The 24,538-nt window shown below is 41.7% G+C and overlaps 1 protein-coding gene across 3 annotated transcripts in view; it reads right to left on the reverse strand.

The window, feature by feature from the left end:
• The window catches only part of ARID1A (AT-rich interaction domain 1A), a 69,847-nt gene that overhangs the window by 36,981 nt on the left and 8,328 nt on the right, over positions 1-24,538 (reverse strand). For 2 of the 3 annotated variants that reach the window (XM_041765212.1, XM_041765213.1), the window contains exons 2-4: positions 7,073-7,285; positions 5,280-5,732; positions 3,950-4,066 (exon numbers count right to left, since the gene is read on the reverse strand). In XM_041765212.1, coding sequence (XP_041621146.1) covers positions 3,950-4,066; positions 5,280-5,732; positions 7,073-7,285 — 783 coding nt within the window. Of the gene's footprint in view, positions 1-3,949; positions 4,067-5,279; positions 5,733-7,072; positions 7,286-16,862; positions 18,756-24,538 lie in introns of those variants that run through there. The other variant, XM_041765215.1, reaches the window with a different exon arrangement.

Genomic DNA, 24,538 nt, shown 5'->3' on the forward strand with positions numbered 1-24,538 from the left:
GCTCAGGTTCATTTGTTCACTGAATTGGAGACTACTTTATGCCATGCACTATGATGGCCAAGAGCAAGACAGAGACAGTCAGCCCTCACTGAGCTTGTGTTAAATAATTGAAGTTACACTTAAGATAAATACTGACTGAAAACATGGGTGCTAAGATAGTCTGTTTTAGCAAAGGAAGCTGACACAGTTTGGATTATGAATCTCTACCAGGGCTACAAATCAATCACAGCTTCTAACCATAGCAGAGCCCAAGTCCCCCCAGCCCCTCAAATGATTCAGAACTCTGTGAACCCTGGACATTGTTTTGTTTTTTGTTTTTTTTAAAGATTTTATTTATTTATTCGTGAGAGACACAGAGAGGCAGAGACATAGGAAGAGGGAGGAGAAGCAGGCTCCATGCAAGGAGCCTGATGTGGGACTCGATCCCAGGACCCCAGGATCACGACCTGAGCCAAAGGCAGATGCTCAATCACTAAGCCACCCAGGCGTCCCCTGGCCATTGGTTTTTAAAGATCATTTGCTCCTCAGGTAATTCTAAGATGCAGCCAAGGTAGAGAACCACTGGTCTGGGGCATCATGTGATAGGTGTTAGGGGCACATAAATCAGTAACACAGTGCCTGCTCCCCCAAGCTTACCATCAAATGAAGAGACCCAAATGTAGAGGTATTAGCAAAGTGCTCTGGTGACATGAAGCAAACAAACCTCAGATATAGGATAGTATTTTTCTTGGTACACGGGTAGGGAAGTGATCCCAGAGGGCTATATAAGGTGCTTTTACCTATGTTAGCAAGGTCTGCTTTCTTTCTTTCTTTCTTTTTTTTTTTTTAAAGGTTTTATTTATTTATTCATGAGAGACACAGAGAGAGGCAGAGACATAGGCAGAGGGAGAAACAGGCTCCATGCAGGGAGCCTGACGTGGGACTCAATCCCAGGACTCCAGGATCACGCCCTGGGCCAAAGGCAGGCACCAAACCGCTGAGCCACCCAGGTGCCCCAAGGTCTGCTTTCTAGAGATGGGTCCTGAGGCACCGAATCATTCTTTACACCTTTTAAGAAGTCTTAAATATTGCAGAGGTGTTTGTTTGTTTGTTTGTTTGTTTGTTTGTTTTTAGGCAAAAACTGCCTTTAGCCAGTGAGGGCATCAGAGCAGTTATTTAGGCTGAGTTTTGACATTTGATCAGGAAGGAGTTTTCTGAGGAAATAATCTTGAAGATGTAGTCTGAAATATGAATAAGAGGAGTTAGGAGGAAATGTGTATTAGACAAAAGGAAAGGCCTGTGCAGAGATCTAGACACAGAAAAAAGCATGGGGCTTTACAAAACCTAGACAAAAAAAAAAAAAAAACCTAGACAAAGTCCATAGCAAGGCAAAGGGCAAAGAAGTATGAAGTAGATGTTCTCAAAGTGTCACCCCTGGTCTAGTAGCAACAGCAGTATCAAGAAATTTGTTAGAAATGTAGTCTCAGTCCTCCTTCCAGACCTAAATCAGAAGCAGGGGGCAGCGTATGTAATATAAAGGATTTTGGATTTTATTCTAAGATTAATGAAAAACAGTTGAGAAGTTTTAAATAGAGGGATAACATAACCAGGATAAAAGCAGCTAAATGGTTTGGCATTAATAGCTGAGCAAAAACTCAAAATCTAATTTTTGTAATAATCAGGATCAGAAATCATGAGTCTTTAAATCAAGGGTCACAATCATAATGCCCTTAGGGCTAACTGGATAAGGTGAATGAGCAAAGAGGGGAATGTGAAAATGGGAGAGGCTTAGCTTCTCTTCTGGAGCCAAATACAAAGAGGTGCCCCATAAACATCTGCTGAGTGAAGGAATGCACCAGCAAACCTAGGGATTCCTTGACACAACTGCTTCAGAAAAGAATGGGCCTCTTCTAGGGAATCCCGACTTCTCCTTTCTTCAAATGTGACCGTTTCCCAGCCTGGCTAGGCAAATCTGGCATCAAACCAAAATTTCAAAGAATAACCACCTTTTGTTTCTTAGTCCAAGTAGCAGAGGGATAAAAAGCAATTCAACAAACAACATGCCAATAACCCAGCCAGCTCACCTCCCACATAGAGCTTCTACCACAGAGCAAATGACCCATTTGGATGAATCTATAGTAGAAGCCTGAGCTTGGGAATGCTCCTTGTGATAGGCTGCCCAGGAACAATCCTCCCCTGGGCCCACGAAGCTGCCAGTGCCTTCACTTCAGCAGGTCAAATCAGAAGCCCTGGATTTGACAATACAAGGCTCTCAACCCTTAGAAGACATGCAATGTGTTTGTATGCTAGGCTTCTCAGGACTGAAAAATAACAAATACAGTTCTGCTGGAAGATTACTAGGAGCAAGCAGAAACTTTTTGATGGGGAACAACTTAAAACATTGGCAAAAATCCACTGATTTGGTTTCTTGCCACAGTTGCACCTCACTCATTTAGCTACAGACCACAGATGATGAGGGAGTAGTTACATTTCTGACTGAATCAGGTTAAAAAACACATTCCAGTCAAGTTTGGGATGCAGAAAAGGACTGCAACAGTAATTAATGAAAAGGGAACAACAGGGATTGCCTTATTCAGACATACCCTCACCCAATTCCTTAACTGAGAAAGTCAACAGTTTCAGGGTCCCATCTGACAGGGGCTATGCACCCTGGCCTGAGATGCCTGTTATAACAGGTACTGAGGGATCCCGTAGACCTTGCCCTATCCAGGTAATGCTCAGAGATCTTCAGGGAAAGCCTAGGGAAAGCCACAAGAGGCTTTGTGATGAAGAGAGTTCTTGCCTCCTACCTATTCCTTAAAAATCCAGAAACCATTTTCTCCCAAGTCAGAAGAACTAAAGAGATACCTTTAAGTAGAATCAAGATTTCAAAAGACTTATCTAGACATGTATGGCTGAATTTCTATTTACTAAAGCAGGATTTGTAATGGAGGGTTTGCTACCAACTATCTTATTAGATTTTAGAGTAGCCCATTTCATTCCTGTGCCCAGTAGATTAACTTTCACAGCCTGTGTAACTTGTTCACATATACCACTAGAGCTAAGACTAGGGGTAAATGTTCCCAGAACCTGTCTACTATTATCTAGTTGGTACTGTCTCTCAGGTATCAAATATAGTCCCTATGCCCTCTGAGGAGATGATGAGAATGTTTGACATTTATGCAGTGCCCACAATGCATGAACACTCTATTTTGATCTATCTCATGTTAATAACCACCCCACAAAGTGGGTTCTTTAGGTTCATTTTACAGATGCAAAAAAGAAGGCATGGGAAGGTTAAGTGACTTGCCCAAGGCTACAGAGTTAGTGGCAGAGTCAAAATGCAGACTCAGGAACTCTGGCTCTAGAGCCCAAGCTTTTCATCAGCAGACCATACTGCCTTTCTCAGGATACAGTCAGTTCATCCATAAACACCAATCAAGCATCTGGGCACCAAGCACTCCACTAGACAAAAGAACCTATTCACACAAAGGACCAGAAAAACTGCTTTTACTCAGCCCATGATCAATGTGACATTCCATGCTGGATGCACCCCAGATCCTACGTCCTAGCCAAACATTAAGACAAAACCCTAAAAATTTAGCCCTCAAAAGTAAGGTCAAAATAACCCTGAAACTTCGCTCAACTTTGATGGAGAGCAGACAGAGCTTATAACATCTTCATCTTCTCTGTCCCTTACCTGGTCCATGCCTCAGAGCCCAAGATTTAAAAAACAAAACACAAAATTAAAAAAACTCTATAGAGATCACCAAACCTACTTCCCAGGCAGCAAGCCAAAACAGACATTCCACAAGTCATCCATAAATTTCTATTTAGAATTTTCAACCTGAATTCAAGAAATAGCTCATTGTTTATTTAGGCCCCATCACCAAAACATCCAACCAGAAACCAGTTTTCTTTGCTTTTTTCTCTGCTCCATCACCTTTCAGAGGTTGGCAAGAATACTCACAGGCAAGCTTGAGGGTCTTGACTGAAGACTCAGGTTCATATCTTCTTGTCCTCCCTTACTGGAGGTCATTGAGGGGGCTGAGGATGCCTGAGACCCAAATGAATCTTGAGATAACTCCTAAAATAAGAAAAACAAATGCTGTGAAGGCCTGGTACTGGTAAACCAGGCAAGCTTGCTTCATGGTAAAAGGGCTATAGGACTGACTGTCTCACGGAGGACAGGTGGGAGCAAGAAACTCCCCAAGTGTCCTCTATATTATCTGAAAGCAGAAAAATATAAGGTATGGCTCATAAGACAAGAATATCAATGAATATTGGGTGACATATAGAATTGTTCAATCATTATACTGTACACCTGAAACTAATTTAACACTATATTAACTGGAATTACAATAAAAACTTAAAAACAAAGCTGCTGGTTTAATTAAAAAAAAAAAAAAAGAATGTCAATAGTGGATTAAGACTCTGAACAGCACTGCTGACCATCTATCAGCACAGATAGCTATTCCTTGGGGTTAAATGCTGAAGTATGGCTAACTATAAGTTTTATCCATCAAGGAATGAAAGCAATTAAAAAACAAAACAAAACCAAAAAAACAACCTCATGCTAGAATCTCTGCATTAAAATGAGTACTGCTTCCTTCAAAGACATTGCCTTAGGATAAGATATTCCAATAATGCCCAGAATCATTAGTGGACCTGTCAGGACTGTTACTTCTTCTCATTTTTGCTCTTTAAAGAATAAAGCCCAAATTGTTATTTTTAGGGTTCTTCATCTACCTTATTCAGAGACATGGCTACAAACATATTTTCGCTATTTCCGAAAATCAAATCCACCTTTAACAAATGAAAGGACTTGCCACCACTGAGAATATTCTAAAGAATGTAATGTGAGCTCTGATGGCAATTTCAAATGAAGGGGTCCAAAATATTTTGAGCAATAGCAGAATGTGATGGCAGTTGGAATGAAAGTACAGTATAGCCTCCTAAAGTAACTTTTTAAAAAAAAACCACTCACTTGGATGATCAAGTTCTGAATGCTAGGTTATAAAATAAAAACAAAAACAGTCCCATTATCTTTAGTTTCTTATCTATGTAACGTTCCATTGCCTTATTTCTTCATCAGTAAGAAGAGCCACAGGTATTTTATGCAGTTAAGAAGGTTATGCCTTTATTAGTTCAATCAATCTAGTTAGCATGTTTACCCAGAGTTTAATTGGTTTTTAAGTGCACATTAGAGAACCAATTTGTATGGCAAAGTCCTCCTGACACCAAGCCCCAAGCTGCCTGTGGTCACACACGGGGAAGGGCAAGAGGCAGGGCCACCTTACCTGCGGCGGAGGGAAGCGCTGCTGGGAATAGGCAGTTTGCTGTGACTGCTGAGACTGGGGCTGAGGGTATGCAGCCTGCTGGGAGAGCGTCGAGGAGGCTGGCTGCTGAGGTTGCTGCTGCTGGTAGGGAGACTGTGCCTGTGGCTGTGAGTAGGGGGGCTGGCTCTGGGGGTGCTGCTGGGTGGTGGGCTGCTGGGAGGGGTATGGAGTTGGGGACTGCTGATGCGGAGGCTGGGATGGCTGCTGGGAATAGGGAGGCTGAGAAGCCTGGAGCTGTGGTGGCTGAGACTGTGGCTGCTGCTGATAGGAAGGCTGGGCGTGAGGGTTCTGGGACGGTGGCTGCTGGGAGTAGGGCGGCTGCTGCTGCTGGGGGTGAGGACTTTGCTGGTTGTAATATGGAGTTTGGCCCTGTTGACCATACCCACTGGGGCCTTGTTGTCCATAAGGAGGAATCTGTAGAAAAGGAAAGGATACTTTTAGCAGACTCTTCTGGATGAATAAAGGTATTCCGTCAGAAGCTATAGTCTGAGGAGGAGCATAAAAAGCAGGTATGCCAAGCCTCCCATCTAGAAGATCCATGGTTTTTCCTACTATGCCTTTCTAAATCAAGCCAGGAAGGACAGCCCAGCTGGGTTACTAGTTGGTTTGTCTACAAGCGGACTGCATTCATTCACAGAAAACTTACACTAACATTTGGGCAACTTAACACGAGTTCAAGAGCAGCCGTTTTCACCAATGAACTTCCTCTTTATCATGGTTTAAGACTGTTCTATAAGCATTAGGAATCTATATCCTAGCCACAACGAATAGTCAATAGCAGCCTGGCTAAGGCGACTGAAAACCTAGGGTTTAGTAACCCAGACAGCATGCAAATCACTAAGCTACTCTGGTTCTCTTTTCAGTCTTCATTAAAAAAATATCTGAGAGCCTACCTGCTTACTTGTACCAGGCACAATTCTAGCATTTGCAGGGTGGGGCAAGGTGGGGTGTATGTATTTGATAAATTGGCCAAAAGAAAAAAAAAAAAAAAACATCCAATAATATCCACCCATCTCTCCATCTTCTCATTGGAAAAAAAAACACCCAAAAACAAAAAAACTCCCCAAAGTGACAGTATCCTATTTTCCACATTTAAGGGCATATTTTGCTAGAATTCTTAGAAGTGAAGTTAGGTTTTATATTCTATCCATCTCCGTTTTCAGTATGAGTATTACTCAAATATAAATGATAGAAAATGCTGTCAAAACAAAAAATGACAATAAAAAGATAATGGTGCAGATGGCCAGACAAAAGGAGATGAGGGAAATCTTAACATTTTTAACAGCACTGTTAGCATCACTACTGTTCAATCTTCCCCTTTTCTTCTATTCCCAGTCCCTCCTAATCATTGAAAATCAGATGCTATATATTGAAGACTTCAGGAAACATCAAAGGCCCTTTCCATCCCCAGGGCACACAATAAAGGGCTTTTCTTGATTGTCGTAGATAGGTGCCCAGCTCCTGCCTTTTTTCCACACCTCCTTCAGAGATCACCACTCAGTGGGTATCAGCAGGCCAGCCAGGTCAAAGGACACAGATATGTACAGCCTGTGGCCAGGGAGCAGTTTTTCTTTGTGCATACATGGGATGATGCCCACAATCTTGGCCTTGTAAGTAGCATATTGTAGCCAACTGAGCTCTTGGCCTATGCTCCTTTCGAGAGGTTTAGATGCCAAAGACTCATTCTGATTCTACAGCTCAAGACCACATCCTGGACAGCAACAAGGGTTAAGGTAATTGGAGTCATCATCTACCTGCTGTGCATAAGAGAGGCCACCCATGGCACTCTGCGCCCGGCCTTGCATGGCCATCGGGTACCGCTGCGGGGTCTGGGACCCATATGGCTGCCCTGGGTACCCATGTCCTTGCTGCGGTCCTGATGAAGGTCCCTGTTGTTGCGAGTATGGGTTAGTCCCGCCATATGGCTGAGGTCTCATCTTGCCCATCTGATCCATTGGACTGGATGGCTACAAAATAAAAAGCATTTCATTAACCTGAAGCTTTGATAGCCTCTGGCCAATATGAACATAAACCCAAGCATACAGGTCTGTATGCCACAAAGGAAAACAGTTACTGTGAAAAAGTAGTGGTACAGACCAGTAATCCTTGGGCAAGTCATTTAATCTTCCTCAGAACCTTGATTCTGCCATATGCAAAATGTGAATACCACCATGAAAGCTATGCACTACCTTTATAAGTGTGGTACTACTTGAGATCCAAGGGACAGGCCAGGTGTGGAGCAATGAATATATGTACTCTGTGGTGTAGAAAATCAGAACAAAGATCCTTCATTGGGAAAGGACGGTGCTGTTATACTCTGCCATGATCTTATTCAACACCACCAAAACTAATGCTTCAATACTGTAGTTGGGAATTCCTTTTTCTTTTTTTTTGGGGGGGGGGGAGAATTCAAATATATAAGCATGTAGACTTTTCCATTCTTTAATCGTGGAATCTTTTTTTTCTTGCCTATCTGTAACCTGTTCACACTATGGCACAAGCACTTACATTTGTGCTTTCTTCCAAATGGATAATGTGGCTAAGTTATAGTTGTTGACTCTGAATTTAGAGCCTTGGGCATTTCAACTAAAAAGTTCATCTTGAATATTAAAGGTAATATTCAAGAGTTTGAATGTGTACGGAGGATAGAACCTTTGTCTCCTTAAAGGACAAGATATAGAGGTACACCAATAATGGAAGTTCAAAATACAATTCACAAGTATTTGGCTACAAACACAGCTTTCTTTCAGCTCTTTGTGGGACAATCAGCTCATTCACTTTCTGACACAATTCTATCCTATTGGATCTGTATAGGTAGGACAGAGCCCAGCATGGTTTCCAGCCAGAGATACCTACCTATATCAATGGGGATAAGAGTAGGGGGTGTCTCTAAACACCTTAAATAGATACACCCAAGTTGAAGATTAGGCCTGGACTTGACACAAAACTTGAGAACTGAGTCTTAAATTGGGAATGGGGAACAGATATTAATACTCTGGGCCTGAATATCATTAGCTCTGAAATTAAGGAGTTCAGTGGTTCTCAAACTTTAGCAGGCATCAAAATCACCTACAGGGCTTGGTAATACATAGGCTGATGAGACTCATCCCTAAGGTGTCTGATTCTACAGGTTCAGGGTTGGGCCTAGGTTATATACTGGTAATAGTTCCATGGTGATTTTGATGCTGCTGGTCCAGAGGCCACACTTTAAGAACCACTGGTCTAGATTAAACTTAAGGTCCCTTCCTGTTACTGCTATTCAGTAGTTAATATTCTATAACTTAAGGTAGATAAGACCTTAAAAAAACAACAAAAGCCCTCTAAGATAAGTGGAGGGAGATACATTCAGATAACTGTTTCTCTGCACATTTCTTTTGGGGGCAGAGTACTACCTAAATATTTTTATAATAGAGGGAGAGTTGAACTGTCATGAGGAAAATGGGTAAGACAAAAGCCACAGAAACTCTTCTAAACACCAAGAGGGAAAAAGCAAAGGCAAATTCTTAGGCTGCAGCAAAGCCTGAGCTAAAAAGGTAACAATGAGGATGGAAGCACCCTTCTAGTTTCTAAACTACAGTGAACCATAGTAAAATTGTATCCCAAATCACTACTGCATGTCAATATTACTAAAGTGATGTTTCTAACAATCCCATCTAAACAATATTTGCGCAAGTCCTCCCTCTGTATCAGAAGCCCCAAAAAAAGTCTGTCATCAATTTTGGAGCTACATGAATTCTTTGGGGACTGTTTAGGAAATTCAAATTTAACAACAACTGGACTAGTGAGTAATAAATAGCATGTGGTCTTCCCCAGATACACTTAGCAATGAAGCCAAAACATCACCAGTCTATCCCAAAAAGAGCTCAGGGGCTTACACAGCCACATTATGCTGCATATAACGACCAGATCCTCATCTCATCCCCAACTGCAGCTGCTGTCCATGTGGCCCTCAGGTGAAGAGACTACATTTCCTGAACAGAGAGACTAGCCCACTCTAGGTATCTCTGTCAATCCAGGTCTCCTCATAACACAAGAGGGGCAGTCATTACCATGGTTACTGTGGAGCTTCTAGAGCAGGAGCTATCAACCAGGGCTACAGATCAGAATTTTCTGTGAGGCCGCACAAATGCCTGGGTCTCTCCCCAGAGATTCCAACTTAGTGAATCTGGAAGGGCTTGGGCTTCCCCATCCCTTCCACCCCTTAAGATTCTTGGCTGACTCTAATGTATACTATTAACTGAGATCTAGAGACACCCTGTCCAATAAAATTTTCTGTGACATGTGACAGGTATTTAAAAATATGGCTAGTGTAACTGAGAAACTGAATTATTTTTATTTACTTTTAATCAAATTCAAATAACCACATGTGGCTAGTGACTGTCATATTGGACCGCACAGTTCTAGAGCAATGCTCAAAAATAGTTTTCATCTTTCCCTGTTCACCAATAGCTCCAAACTTCCTATTTACATCCGGTACAGTATTGCATAGAAACAGTAAAGAATGTAGTAAGTCTGTAAACTTGAGCTCAAATCCTAACTCTATCACTGTCTGATCTTGAACATAAGTCCATCTAAACAGAGAAAACTTTTTCACCTAAAATGCACATAACTTGGAGCGCCTGGGTGCCTCAGTCAGTTGAGCACCCAACTCTTGGCTTCAGCTCAGGTCATAATCTCAGGGTTGTGAGATCAAGCCCCACCTGGGGCTCCACGCTCAGCAGGGAGTCTGCTTAGGATTCTCTCCCTCTGCCCCTTCCCCACCCTCAATAAATAAATCTTGAAAAACAAAAATAAAATGCACATAACACACTACACACAGTCCCTGGTATTTAAATGTCCAATAAGTAGTAACTATTATCGATAATGATAAATAGTGCTTCTGCCTGGCTCTAAAGCCCTCCACAGTGTACTCCAGTTCTACACATTTTTCAGTTTCACATCCACCTAGGCATGCTTAGCTCTACACAATGGTATCCTGCCTTGCCCTCCTATCCACAATGGCTTTCACTAGCAGAAACAACCCTTCAACAGGAAGGCACTTCCCATTCTTCAACACACTCTCAATCTGCCACATTTCTAAATGTCCTAGAGTAAATTCAGTCAGAATTGTAAGATTTACCACTTAATTGTCTAGTTAACTGACTGCATCTCTCAAGACTAGGAAGCCAGAGATTGGGTGTTTTTCCCTTCAAAGTCCTTTAGTGCAGAGCTAGGGGTCAGTAACTCCAATGTGCTAGGTTGCCCTACTGTAAAAAGTAGGTAGGGGACACTATGGGGAGAAAGCCCAGATCAAATCATCTAGCCATAGGGCCAGGGTGCACCCTAAACTAGGCTATGACTTTGAGGGAAGAAAAAAAAATGTGGATTGAACTGAAAGAAAAAAAAGAGGGCAGGGTGGAACAAACAGCCAAGGGAAAACAAGCACACTTTTGAGAAGATTCTTATGTGCCATCCTACACTAGAGAAGTCTTCAAACTGCAAAGACATCCTCAAACATACTGCTTAAAAACAAAAAGTCACCTTTTGCTCCCTCATATCTAGGTTCCTGTACTCCCAATGGAGGACAGTTACTTAAGAGGGGGATAGATAATAAAGGTTTCAAGGATTCCTCTATCAACTTTAGGAAATCTTGGTAGGCCAAAAATAAATGCAAGTCAAAGAAATTCTTATTCTAAAAATAAAATTAAGACATTTCCCCTTCCTGGACATCAGATTTCTGACCCCTTCCCTTCACCAAACATTTATCACCAACAGAATCAGCAGCATTGCAAACTAAAATATACTCAGTTCAAACAATCTGACTACTCTGGTCTCATGTCAAAGTTAAACATCTGTTCGTATCAGAAGAGGTAGAGACCTAACTCACACTTCTGACATTTAAAACTATTGTGAAAAAAATAAATAAATAAAACTATTGTGAAAGATTTGTGATTTGTAGTTATAGATGAAATGCCATCTTACAATCTCTCATAACAGAGAAGGGGCCTTAAATCATCACTAATCAGTTTTATTGGAAAATAGCAATTTTAAGCCAGAAAAATTCCTACTACATGCAAGACAGAAAAGCCAGTATCAGCAGTCAAGCAGGCACCAAGGAAGAGGCAGGGGATGGCAAACACCAAACTCTGGTTGCAAAGAGCCAGAGATTCCACTCTGGGAATGATGGAGAAGAAACTCTTTCAATAGGAAACCACAGGAGTAGATTACTGTGATTACACTTCAAAAGCAAAGGCTCTGCCACAAAGACACATAAATGAGAGGAAAATGCTGTCCCCTTGATCAGGAAAGTAGGGCCCCTTGCTATATACTCTCCTGCATTCATTAAAAAATAAAAATAAAAAAGAGGGAGAGAGCCATAAGGAAAAAAAAATCCAATTCCATCTACCACTTATCTCTTTCCAGATCACTGGCCATGTCACAAACTGTGTGCCAAATAAAACGTATCAGAAGATGCAGTTTAGGGGCATCAAAGGCAAGGATGCCTAGTAGGCTAGATCCTCTGAATATATTCAGAACAGCTTGTTGACTAAGCATTTGCTTAGAGTCCCTCTATTCCAGGCAAAAGAAATTATATGCCCCTCCAGACCAGTGGGCTAATGGGATCCCTTACAACTTCTTATTGCACCAAGGAAAGCCCTAACAACCCTCAGGATTGCTGAGATAGAACAAACTTCAAATTTTTCAAATTCTGACTGTGACTGAGAAGACCACCCTCAATGCCCTCTTCCTTCAAACTTCCAAGTAGAAAGATACTATTCACCAAAATGTATCACACCATTCTGTAGTGGCACCAAGAAAGATAAACTTAATTTTCCTGAAATAAAAGTCCAACCTAAGAAAGCTCTGGCTTCAGTCTCAACCCAAAGATACAGAAAGGAAGTGACCAGGCAGCAAATGTTTAAGGAACCAGATTTGGTACCCAAAGACTGGAAAGAACAGGAGTAGAGATGGATGGGCCAGGGCTGCAGAAAAGGTGTCCATCAGAAACAAGTCTTGACTACCATTTGTTCTGTCATCTTAAATGCCAACTAGTTGGGGTCAGTATAAACTTAGTGCCATAACCTGGAATTTGGACATTTAAATATTATTTCTTACTCCTTGTGCTTTCAATTCATTCCTGGCCAGATTTGTTGTATGACTTTTAATAATAACAATAAAAAAAGGCATCCCTGGCTCTTTAACCGAAAGAACCCCCTAATTGATTCCCACAGTAATTAACCTGCATTTTACCTCAGAGAGCGGTAGTTAAGGAAGTCGGCACTGCTATTTATAACTCATCTCAAATTGAGGGCAGACTGCCTAAAATCTAACACATCCCAGCTGTACTCCTGTTTGAACTGGGGCCAAGGGAATTTTTTAAAGCAATCTTGGCACCGAATGAATGACACCAACAGTATGAGAGCGCGAGCGGTTGTGTTGTGGTGACGTAGCACTGGAGGTGGAATGGGAGGGGGCCAGTGTACTGTGATCCCTCTCGTGCACGCCTGCTGCTTGCTGAGTCCCAGTACAGTAAGCTGGGAACCGCCCACTGAGAGCCAAACACAGGAAAAGGCTTTTCCTGTGGAACGCCTTGAAGTGAGAAACACATGGCTAATCTGCATAAACGCGAAGCCACACCGCCCCTGCCAGGAAGGTTAGTGCTCGTAATCTCTGGCCATGAAGCTGGCTGCCTGGGAGGACTTGGACTGGGGCCTGATAACCCAGAAAGAGCCGAGAGAACAGATGGGTAAGGACCCCGGCAGAAAACAGCCCCAGGTCACGTGACTCGCCACATGGCCCCGCCAGCACAAACTATTGTCTGGCTGCGGAGCTCCCATACAAAGGCACCCGGCCTCAGCTTCCTGTGATTACAGGGAAAGGCGGCAGCTGTTGATCCAGTTCCCGTTTGGGACCCTCCCCTGTTGAGGAGCATTCCAGGCAGGGACAAATATAAAAGGTAAGGCCTCTCCCAATCAACGCTTTCAGCTTCCCCCAAGCTCCACGTGGCTCCACTGGGATCCTAGGATGGACAGAGTAGACAACTCTAAAAAGAACTACCCTTTTTACCTTGGTACACAATAATTAACCAGAGTAAATTATTCTCATTGTGCCCTCTTCCCCAGCCACATCTGTATCCAAACCTCTTCATCCTTTTCTTACTCTTCCAGTATTTCATGGCTGGGAAAATTGGTCAAGGACCCCTACCCAACCTGAAGAGAAACTGCCCAGAAACCTGCTTGTTTAGTTCCATCCTCAGATTCTGTCTCCTAAAATAAGGAGACTTCCTTCATTTTGTTTTGCATTTTAAGCAGTCAGGTTTCCCTACTGTTCATGGGCCTAGGATGACAATAAGACATTCCTTAACCTCCAATTTGGCCTCACCCAGAGACAGTATTTAAGATTTTTCTGAAGCTAAGCTGATAGGAAAAAACAAAACAAAACAAAACAAAACAAAACAAAACAAAACCTCATCAGACCAACACCTGACCCAGGAAATCAAACCCACTCAGCCTAAAATTGTTATCCTCCTTAACCTGAGAATCACACCCCAAAATTTCTACTTTACGAGAGATGAAAAGCAATTCATTCTAGTTACTAGTTCAAGTTCTAAGCAACTGGTCATCTGCCTCTGGGAGAGAGAAATTACCACTATCACTGCAAAGAGGTATAAAAAAACTTTAAAAATTCTCTAAGTGTCCAAATTGAATGTAAATTTAAAAATCCAACTCAAAAGTTCTATCAACCCTATTCTGTTTACAGAAATGATTCTAGAAAATTAGGGCGTGTTCCTCCTTTGCAGACTAAGAACTCATTTCAAAGCCATCACCTGAAGCACCAGCCTAACCAAATCCCTAGGAGAGGCTGCACTCAGACATCAGACAACCTTCCAACCCATACTCTGTCTCTAAAGTGATAGAGAACAAGGTGCCTCTCTCCCTGGCTCAGAGATATTTAGGCTAACTATGCTCTTTCCAAATCAGATGACCAGAGAAAACTCTCTAAGGGTAGAAAAAAAGAGACCAAAGAAGTAAATCATTGAATCACCTAGCAAACTCAAACAGATTATGAGAGCCAACTGTAATAACCACCTCACAGCTGTCCACCCAAATGAGGCATGCCAGAAAAACCACAACCAGGTGGCTGCTATTTTCTTTATTTCTTCTTTGGTTCCAGAAAGAGTCCTTCAAATAATGCAGCAATAGCACCAAACTAATGAACTCAACAAATGATAAAGTCCTCATCCAGAGCACTTTCATTAGCCACCTTTCACAGAGAATATGCTCTTCTGAAAATGATGAAGATCACTTTTTTGAAAGGCCAAATTTACCTAACCAATCTCTCCCATTTCCAACGAATTACAAAAGCCTCACAGCTTCTTGAAAAAGAATTCCTCTTTAGGTACTGCTTCAATCCCAGGTTTTAAAAACAGTAAGGCCCCAAGAAGATGATTAAACAGGAACTGAAATGCCATTTGATAAAATTAAACATCCTCTTCTTTACAACTTTTTAATCTCAAGAGTAAGGGAGCAGCACAACATGGTAAAGAGTACTAGACTGAAAGGACACCTGGGTCCTCATCCTAGTTCTCTGACCAACTCCCTGGGGTAGACTGGGGATGGCAGGGTGGGGGGAGGGGAACGGTAGCAAAGTACTAACCAGGTTGTACCTTAACCTCCTCAGCAACACAGTGGAATCCTGCCCTCCAGATTCTGAATCAGCAGCTCTGGGACAAGGCCAGGAATCTCCTCAGGCGATTCTCATGTCCAGTCTGGGAGCATTTGGGCCACATGCCCTCTTTCCAAAACTCCTCCCATCTCCAGTACCAAGGACTCTAGAACTCAGATGCACATTCAGTTTCCTTAACCAAACAATGGTCTAAAGAGGGCAGTGCGTGGCCAATAGAGAAACCACCAGGAATGCACCTCAGATTCCCAGATTCCCAAATAAATAAGCAGCATTCTCAGTCAAAAGCCAAGCTTTCCCAAATTCCTCTACCAAGTCCCTACATTGTCCTGTTCACCTAAACATGTATCACTAACATACTATATACTTATCCTGTTCATGTCTCTATCCTAGGCTAGACTATAAGCTCCAGGTTGGTAAAGACTTGTGTGTAAAACAAACTTTCCTTCTTTAAAAGTAGGAAAAGAAAGAGGACTGTGGAAGAGAAAGTGAAATTCTAGAGGCCTTGCAATTCCTAACCTCATTCTTGCAGAGAAAATGCTTTGGCCCTGGGTGGCCAGTCCTACACAATGGTTAAGAGCTCTGCCTTTGCAAGGTCTTCGACTTCTCCATCCCTCAGTTTCTGCATCAACAGAATAGAGACAATAGTAGCACTCTTTAGGCTGAATGAACCGAGTTAATACATTAAAACAAAACCCTCTTCCTCAAACCAGTTGGACATACTCTGGCCTCACCCATCTCCACCAGGAATACACTTTCTTTAGGTATATTAGTATAGCTCTCTTCCACATCAAGTAACACTTTAACTTGGCCTTCCCTGGTGAACGCATCTAAAATTTCAATCCCATGGGGAACCTGGGTAGCTCAGTGGTTGAGCATCTATCTGCCTTTGGCTCAGGTCATGATCCAAGGATCCTGGGATTGAGTCCTATATTGGGCTCCCCGCAGGGAGTCTGCTTCTCCCCTCTGCCTAGGTCCCTGCCTCTCTGTGTCTCTCATGAATAAATAAATAAAATTTTAAAATAAATAAATAAACAAAATTTCAATCCTGCACACCTTAGACCTGGTCCATGATTAACTTTTCTCCTGAGCATGTATCACTAGAAGACTATGATTTACTACTGATCTTGTTTAATGTCTATATCCTAGACTAGAATATATAAGCTAGTGGGTATGTGTCAAGAGGTACTAGAGGTAGATGTGTGTTTAATTGACTGTTATATCCTCTAGCACCCACAATTTTGCTATCAAGTCCTAAATTTCCAGAAACAAGGGTAGGCAACTAGAACACTTAAGGTCTGGTCTCATACTCTCAAGACTAGAAACCCAAAGTGATCAACTAGAGGTTAACTAACAAATAGACTGAGGTTATGCCTTTTAAAAAAGAAAAAAAAGCACAGGCTTTGAAACTACTTTGAGCAAGTCACTTCCCTTGGCACCAGAACCATCCATATAATGGGGATTAAAAACTAACAAAGATACATAAGACCATTGAAATGATTAAATATGTGAAATGCTTGTTAAAGTACCAATTCATAAACTACACATACAACAGACATTAGTTCCCTCTACCCTCTACCCTCAATAAGAGAAAAAGCAGAATAAGTTGGAAGCACTTTCAAAATACCAGGTTAAAAATCAAGAACATACAGGTCAGACATCAAAAGGGTTGACCAGTCCAGTTTTCAAGCTCTACCTACTTTCAGTCTGTTCTCCCAAAGGAATCCCAAGGATTCTCCTCCCAAGAATCCTGACAGTAAAGCCCAATAGTTTTCAACCAGGACAATATTAAACCCCTGAGAAGTGTTTGGAAATAAATGTATGCAAGTGCCCTTTTTTTGGTTATCACATCAACTCTGTGGTGCTACTGGCATTTATTACCTGGGGAGCAGGATGCCAAATGTCCTGCAATGCATCTCCACACAAAGAAGAGCCTCGATGAGAAACAATGGACTCTAGCCCATTACAAGTCCAATCTTAGATGGAGAATTTCCTGTAACACTTGACCCTGGAGCAGTGAAGGGAAAGGGAATCAGAACTGACCAGTACCCATCCCAAGAGCCCAATATTACAAAGCCACCCAGTAGCCAAGGTAATCATAAATAAAAATTCACTTTAAAAAATAGCTGGAAGATAATTTACTGAAGGTGGTACTTCTCCAGCACATTTATTACAATTTAATTATGGTTACTTGTAATTATTTACTTACATCTTTCCCCACTAGAAAGTACTTCATGGAGGCAGAAATTAGGACTCCTATGTTCACAACACAGTGACTGATACATTGTAGAAGTTCAGTAAGTATTTGTTGCATTATTGTAAGCAACCGGCAAATGGAAGGTAGGTACTCACAGGTTTTCCAATAAAAGTTCTGCTATAAGACTTCTTACATTGGCAAGTAAGTCAATACCAGGACTGGGCAATTAAGCGAGCTAAGAAAAAGTTATTTTCCTGAAAATTCCTGAGAAATGGGGAATATGATCAAAGTCTAGGAAATTGTGTATGCACAATTTTGATGTATGCAAGAAAGATAGGTTGGGTTACTGCATCCCAATACATGCTCAATAATTAAAAACAATGTATAGACCTTGCTACCCACATGAGGTGGTATGAGTTGACACCAGTAAAAGATACTTCCTCCCACAAACCATTCTTTGGTGTTTCTACTAGAGAAAGGACCTTAGTGTGGATGGACCACAAGCCGAACTGAGAGGTACAGGTTTTTAGATATTTTCTGCCCTGCTTACTTATCCCTTATCATTAAGTGAAATGGTACACTTAAGGAATACACGGAGAAACAAGGGTCGTGTAACGTTATAAACAGAGCTTCACCCAGGAGGGTACATAGCAACTTTTCAATAAAGACAACACTTCTAAATCACACCTACTTCTTCTGACCTAGTTTCTAAAATACTCTTCCTTCTTCCATATTAAACTGCTTCACAGATAACTGCTCAAAAACAAACACAAAAGGCAAAGGCCAAAGCTGCTCCTAGTTGCAAAACTTTAAGGCCTCATTTGCTTTCTCTTTAAAAAGCTCTCACCCCCCCCCCCCCACACTCCTTTTATTTTATCTCTAACTCCAAACTTGGACTGGTCTTGCATGGGTTATATAAAAAGATCCCAAATTTCTCTAAGTGCACAGTTCTACATCCTGCCAAAATTTCTCCTTCTGTACTAAAAAAGGTATCTGTGACACATCACTGAGCTGTAGGAACTTGATTTACATGCAGTCGGAGATTCCGTTTGTCACCAATCCAATCAAGTCCTGTAAAGACACTGAGAAGCAGCAACGCCACTATGGTTGGTTAATTCCTGGGGCTGCCTTGGACCACTTTCCAAATATGAAGGTCTTTCACCTGGTCCCCTTAAGACTACTCTGAACTGAAACAGGGACAATCAAGTTAAAGAATGGCCCAGGGCACAGCCAACCTTATTAAGATTAGGTGCCTCCAAATCCTCAGGCTTTTTTAAGGTCAGCAATTCCCCAAATGAAAAGCCGTAGAGTCCTGTATGTTTTCCAGCTCTTTTCAGCTCCAAAAGTACATTGGCACCCACCTCCTCTATACCACTGTTCACAAGAATGTGTCCCAGAGTCCCTGGCTTCATCATTTATACCAGAAATATACTGAACCAGACCAAAGTTACCAGCTATCTTTTCTGAAGCTTATTTGTCTCTCTTTATTTGCTATCTCTGGCCAGTATAATCAAATTGAGATGGATACTTGGCATGCTAAGTTATATAAATCTAGCTAAAATTTATCTCTTCTTCACCACCCCCCCCCCCCCCCCCACCATCCCCAAGTCTGTTCTGGCTCATATACTCTTTGGAGATAGTCTTATTCAAGACTATCTTGATAGTCAGAATTCCCTTCTGGTGAATGTGTCTGGGTGGATGAACCCAGCTATCTCAATCTCATTTTATTTTAACCCAAAATACCATAATGAGACCACATATTGGTCACTTGAGGTTTTATGTAGGGGTTTTAAAGAAGCCGATTCAACGTTGCTTTGGAAAAGCAAAAGATTCAAATCACAGACTAGAAAGAAAAACAAAAATGTTACAAATCTGTCCTGTACCAACACAACCCCATAAACAGATTAAGGAGGGCTAAGAAACAGTCTGCAGACCAATAAAGTGGGGAAAAGAGAGAAGAGGTAGAGATCTTTTAGGAAAACTTCTGTTTATTAATTAGACAAAGGCCTTTCCTGCCTCTACTTGGGCAAGTACCTCCAGAGGTACAGAGAGACCAGGAATCTTTTCACTGAACTGATGTTGATCTAAAAGTGGTTTAAGTTGCATCTTCAGTACTTTAAAGACATTTTACCAGCTCTATGTGGTAAAACTAGGTCTCCATGTGCCCTGCATTCTACTTAAAGTTAGACACCACCAAAAGAGAGAATGAAAAAGAGAAAAAATAAGAGAAAAATCAAGCTAGAAGACAGAGGGATGATAAAGTTTAAAACACACACACAAGCACACACAAAGAACATATGACTCCCTACTAGAATTATTTGTCTGTACCTACAAATGTCAAATCACAGATCAAACTGTCAGCACACTGCCTCCTAGAAGCCTTGGCCTTCATCGCAGCTGGGTCACGATGATCACACCGTCACTCCTCAGGCTAGGAGGGAAAAGAGGCCTGGTACAAGGAAACTTGTAATGAGATCGATACAGAAACCACACCAGGCTTTCAGAAAGCACAGTTGTACTAGAACACTGGTTCTCCACGAGGTTTTGCATTGTTACTGTTTATTACCTGACCATTTCTCAACTTCCATTTCTGTGCCAAGCACAATCATTATTTATTAAGTCATACAACTGGGGACAGGTCTTGGCTCAAACGTTCACTCATCAGAGAGACCTCATCCACTTCAAAGATGGGCAGCTTGTATGGAGTTAATGTACAGGGTTTATTTGTTAGAACTTCACAACAAGGGACACAAAGAAAGGAATCACAGCAAAACTCTGGCTAGCCACTGGGGACTAAGGGGTGAGAGAGGGAGGGAGGTCATTAAGGATGACCTACCGAGAGACCACCAGATCACCACAGGCCCTGTTCTCAGATCAGCTGGCCATCACAAGCAGAAGGGACATCATAACATTTAACCAAAACTCCCAAAATGGCCTATGAGCAGCATTTTCAAGAATCACTTTCTTAGGCAATTTACTTGGCTGGTCATACCTAGTGACCACACAGTCACCATCCTACAATGAACTTTTCCACCTTCATCAAACAACCAGTACCACAGATTCAGATTATCTTCATGCTACAATGTCACCAAAGAGCTAAGAGAAATGCAAGGCAAGGAGTCCCCAAACCCTATAAAGAAACAGATCTGTTCGGTCACTGGAGTTTATCATTATTGCATAGAAGATCCATCTCAAAAGTATTTCCTTTCTTCTCCCACAACCCCAAACACTTTTAACCTTTTCTCTATCCAGTAACTCTCTCACATCATGAGAGGAGCAGATACATCTGAAATATCAGCCTATGATGTAAACTGGAAAAAGCCCCTCAGGTAATTCAGATATACTCTGTAGCCCAGTTGAGCATAAATGCATCAATCTGGTAGCTCTAACTTGGGTGTGCATCACAATGGCCTGGAGGACCTGTTAAAACACCCTGCTAGAGTTCTGGATTCAGTAGGTTTGGATGAATATTTGCATTTTTCTTTCTTTCTTTCTCTTAGGTACGCTCCACACCCAGCATGGAGCCCAATGTGGGGCCTGAATTCATGACCCTGAGGATCAAGATGTGAACTAAAATCACGAGTCGGAAGCTTAATTGACAGAGCCACCCAGGCGCTCCTTTACTCTTCTAAACTGGGCCCAGGTAATGCTGATGCTGATGTTAGGAACCCCATAGAGAACCACTGCACTAATCTATTTCTCAAACTAGAACGAGTACTTAATAAAAAAAAATATTTTTAAGCATTAATATAACTTATATTTAGCTAAGAACTATAGGATAGGTTTTAATTCAGTGAAGACCAACTGTCTTTAACCCATCAGTACTATCCCACTCTCAAGCAGGGGCCTCTCTACCAACTAGGAGTCATGTTCAAGTTTTATTTGATAATAGTACTTTATTAAAGCCTGGTATTTTTTTCCTCATTATATAGTTGAGGATACAGATTCAAAGAAGTTAAGTGACTTACCTAAAGTCACACAGCCTAAGGGAACTTTAAACTTTGGTTATAGAGCGGTTTCTGCCATGGAACTTTGTGTGAGGTACTTAATCTTTATGTGTTCACTTTTCCCTAATGGAAATTAAGACAATAATCCTTGCCTCTCCTGCAAGTGCTCCAAGTCATAGAAAGTAAAATCACTCTGCAAATACTCCCATAATGCAAGTTACTCTCACTTTGATCTAAGTGAAGGAGTCTATGAGCCTCAATCCCACCCCTACCCTCACTCTACTCAAAGATCCCTCTCGAAAAGAAAGGGGCTTGAGGATCAAATGTTGCCAATTCTTACTATTGAGATCACATGGCCATTTATCAGAAACTTAAATAAAATTCTAGATGGACAGAAATTTAGGCATAATGTACAACTGTAACTAAAGGCGTTTAGGGCAGCCCCAGTGGCACAGTGGTTTAGCACAGCCTGCAGCCGGGGTGTGATCCTGGAGACCCGGGATCGAGTTCCACGTCAGGCTTCCTGCATGGAGCCTGCTTCTCCCTCTGCCTCTCTCTCTCTCTCTCTCTCTCTGAATAAATAAATCTTAAAAAAAAAAAAAAAAGTATCCGATACTGAAAAAATCAATTAAAAAAAATAAAGGCTTTTAATCTTTCACCCCATTTAAGAGTTCCAGGCTATTACAAAAATATTGTCCCAATAAGTCTTAGTGCTTAAATAATTTATTTTGAGGAAACAAATTTAGTATTTTATGTTACAGCTCTAGAGAATCAGACAAACCTTTATTCATATCAGAACTCTACCTTTTACTAGCTTTTTGCCCTTGGGCAAATTTCTCATTTTTACTCTATTTCCTCATCTGTAAAGTGGGAGGAGTAACAATACAACCCACCTGTTGTGGTTTTGAAGATTAAATAAGTAAATTCATGGAGAGACCCAGCAAAAACTTGGCTCACTGTTAAGTGCTCAAATGCATGGTCGTTGTCATTAATACTCACCTACATCATGCCATCATTTGAAAATTGGGATCTCAGTGTGATTCTCAGCCTATTCCCAGCCCAGGACAAAATTATATATCAACTGCCTATAGAACTGTTCCCCAAATCCTTTATAATAGAGTTATCTCTTGCAGCCAGATTCCTAAACAGGTAAAAAGTTAGAAGCCTATTACTGGTGGACTAACCCAAGAGCTCTACCACCTTAAGCAATCTATATGCATCAGACAAGACACAGTAACAAACAGCAACTAATTCTCACATTTCTGTTCAGGTATTTGTTCACTAAGGACAAGTGAAAGCCATAATAAGGTCTACCCAGAGAGAGGGGGAAATCACTGTTCAAGAAGAGCCCAAAGACATTTTTGTTTCCTCTAAAAGGAAGTGCCCAGCACTATGGAGCCTTTAATCTTCTACCACGTGGCTGAACTCACATTCTGCTTAAAGTCAAAGTATACCAGGCGTAAGTCAGTTGAGAGTAAACAGCTGGACCCAGATGCACTCATGCCCAGCAAGCAAGTTGTGACCTCAAGGAAAACAGGAGGCAAAATAAAAACCACCAAGCACACAGCAAAATGGGTTTTTAAATGACTGATATCACACCAACCCCTAAGCTCCCCTGCTGCCGTCATGCTGGTGCTAGATCTTGAGCAGGGAGTTCCTTTTAACAGAGATGTCTATAAACAAGCAAGCTGAAAGCTAACAAGTTTAAGAGGGAAAAAGCATACAAAAATCTTGGCTGCCGGTGATGAGCCACAGAAAATCATGAATGTGCCCGTGCCAAGGGAGGAGGAAGTCTAATATCTAACATTGCAGACTTGGGAACCCAGAAGCAATGAAGCCATAAGGAAGCCCAAATGCAAAAGAGGGAAAAAAAAGCACATGGCACATTTCCTCTTCATATGGGTGGCAATTTAAGCAGCACTCGGCCTGCGGAGCACATAGCCCTGGTACCCAAAGCCCCTTAGTATTTCATATCAACATTAGCTTCCTGGAGGGCGACAAAAATCTGTCCTGGATTACTGGGTGATTTCTAATATGTACCATAACCAACACTAAGTCAACATTTTAGGGATCAAATTTCCTACTCTGCAGCATGTTGGAATGCATTCTTGGCATTAGACTTCTCATTGCACTACACCCTTAGAAAATCCAGAAGCCACTGGGAAATAAAGACTCAACCTGTCCCAAGACCATCTTCTAGTATGTATAAATGACTAACAAAAATGAAAGTTCATTCAGATGTCCTTTTACATTCAAAAAACTAACTCCATCCCACTTGAATGGGAGGAGGAACAATTTCAGAGAAGGATACTCAAGGTATGTTAGGTCAACATTCACCCTAACTTGGATTCCTCTAAAACCTAGATGAGACTAAGGAGTTCATCTCAAGCCCCTACTCCCCTGCTATCGACGGCAGATGAACCACTGTGTCCCAATTTCGAGTTACTAGAAACTCGCTTTACAAAATGCCAGAATGGCAAGGCAAAAGAAGTTGGAAGAGAGATTTCTAAACTAGAATCTGTATTCCAGACTCCATACTTGCATACTGGAACACTGTAACCTGGCCTTCTCTTCCAGGTAAAAGCACTGTAGCAGCCTGGCACTGGTCTTTCCATGCATCTTCAGCTGTTAAGCATGCACTTACAGCCCTTGAAAAGTGCCAAATCATGTGTAGTCCAGTTGCACATGAACCAGCAGGTAAAGAGAAACCAAAATCACTGCATTTCAGAGGCTTCCGTAAGGAATAAGCATGTGTTTGCAGCATTTATGAGCTTCTTGGCCACAGCCAACCTAATCAAAAACAATATTAAAGGCTATTTCTGTGAACAGATGGGCAAACTGCATATGTGCAGGCTTACCCACCCATCAACCCTCAATATAAGGTCTAATCCAAGCAACTCAGCCTCAGCACAGCTCCCAATTCTTTAGAAATAGCAGCAGCCTAAGTGTCTGGACAGGTACTTCATAGCTCTTGTTTTATTTAAGAAAAGTCAATTAACTCTGCCAAAAAAAGAAAAAAACCCAAGCTCTCCAACTAAAGTTGAATCGTCGTCACTGCAGAGTTGTCCAGGACACACTACTCTGAAGGTGACAAGACCTTCCAAACCCAAAATTACTACAAAAGAGCCCCTGAAACTGGCCAAGAACTTGGCAGGTTGTACTAAAGGCCCCACATAACCACAAGAACCACTAAGACCCTGGAGCCACTCTCTTTCACGGAATTTTATAGTTACAGTCCAAATTCTCAAAGTCACTAGAATGAAGCAACTACGGGTCTGGAGATGGTTGTGTAACGTGGTTCCTATAAAAGCCCATGGAACTCAGGGTAGCATTATGAAAAAGCAAATTAATATTTTAACTTTCCCCCTCTTGAACATTAAGCTTCATGAAACACTGCCTCTGAAAAGCTGTCC

Source organism: Vulpes lagopus, chromosome 8, assembly GCF_018345385.1.
Source record: "Vulpes lagopus strain Blue_001 chromosome 8, ASM1834538v1, whole genome shotgun sequence".
NCBI lineage: Eukaryota > Metazoa > Chordata > Mammalia > Carnivora > Canidae > Vulpes > Vulpes lagopus.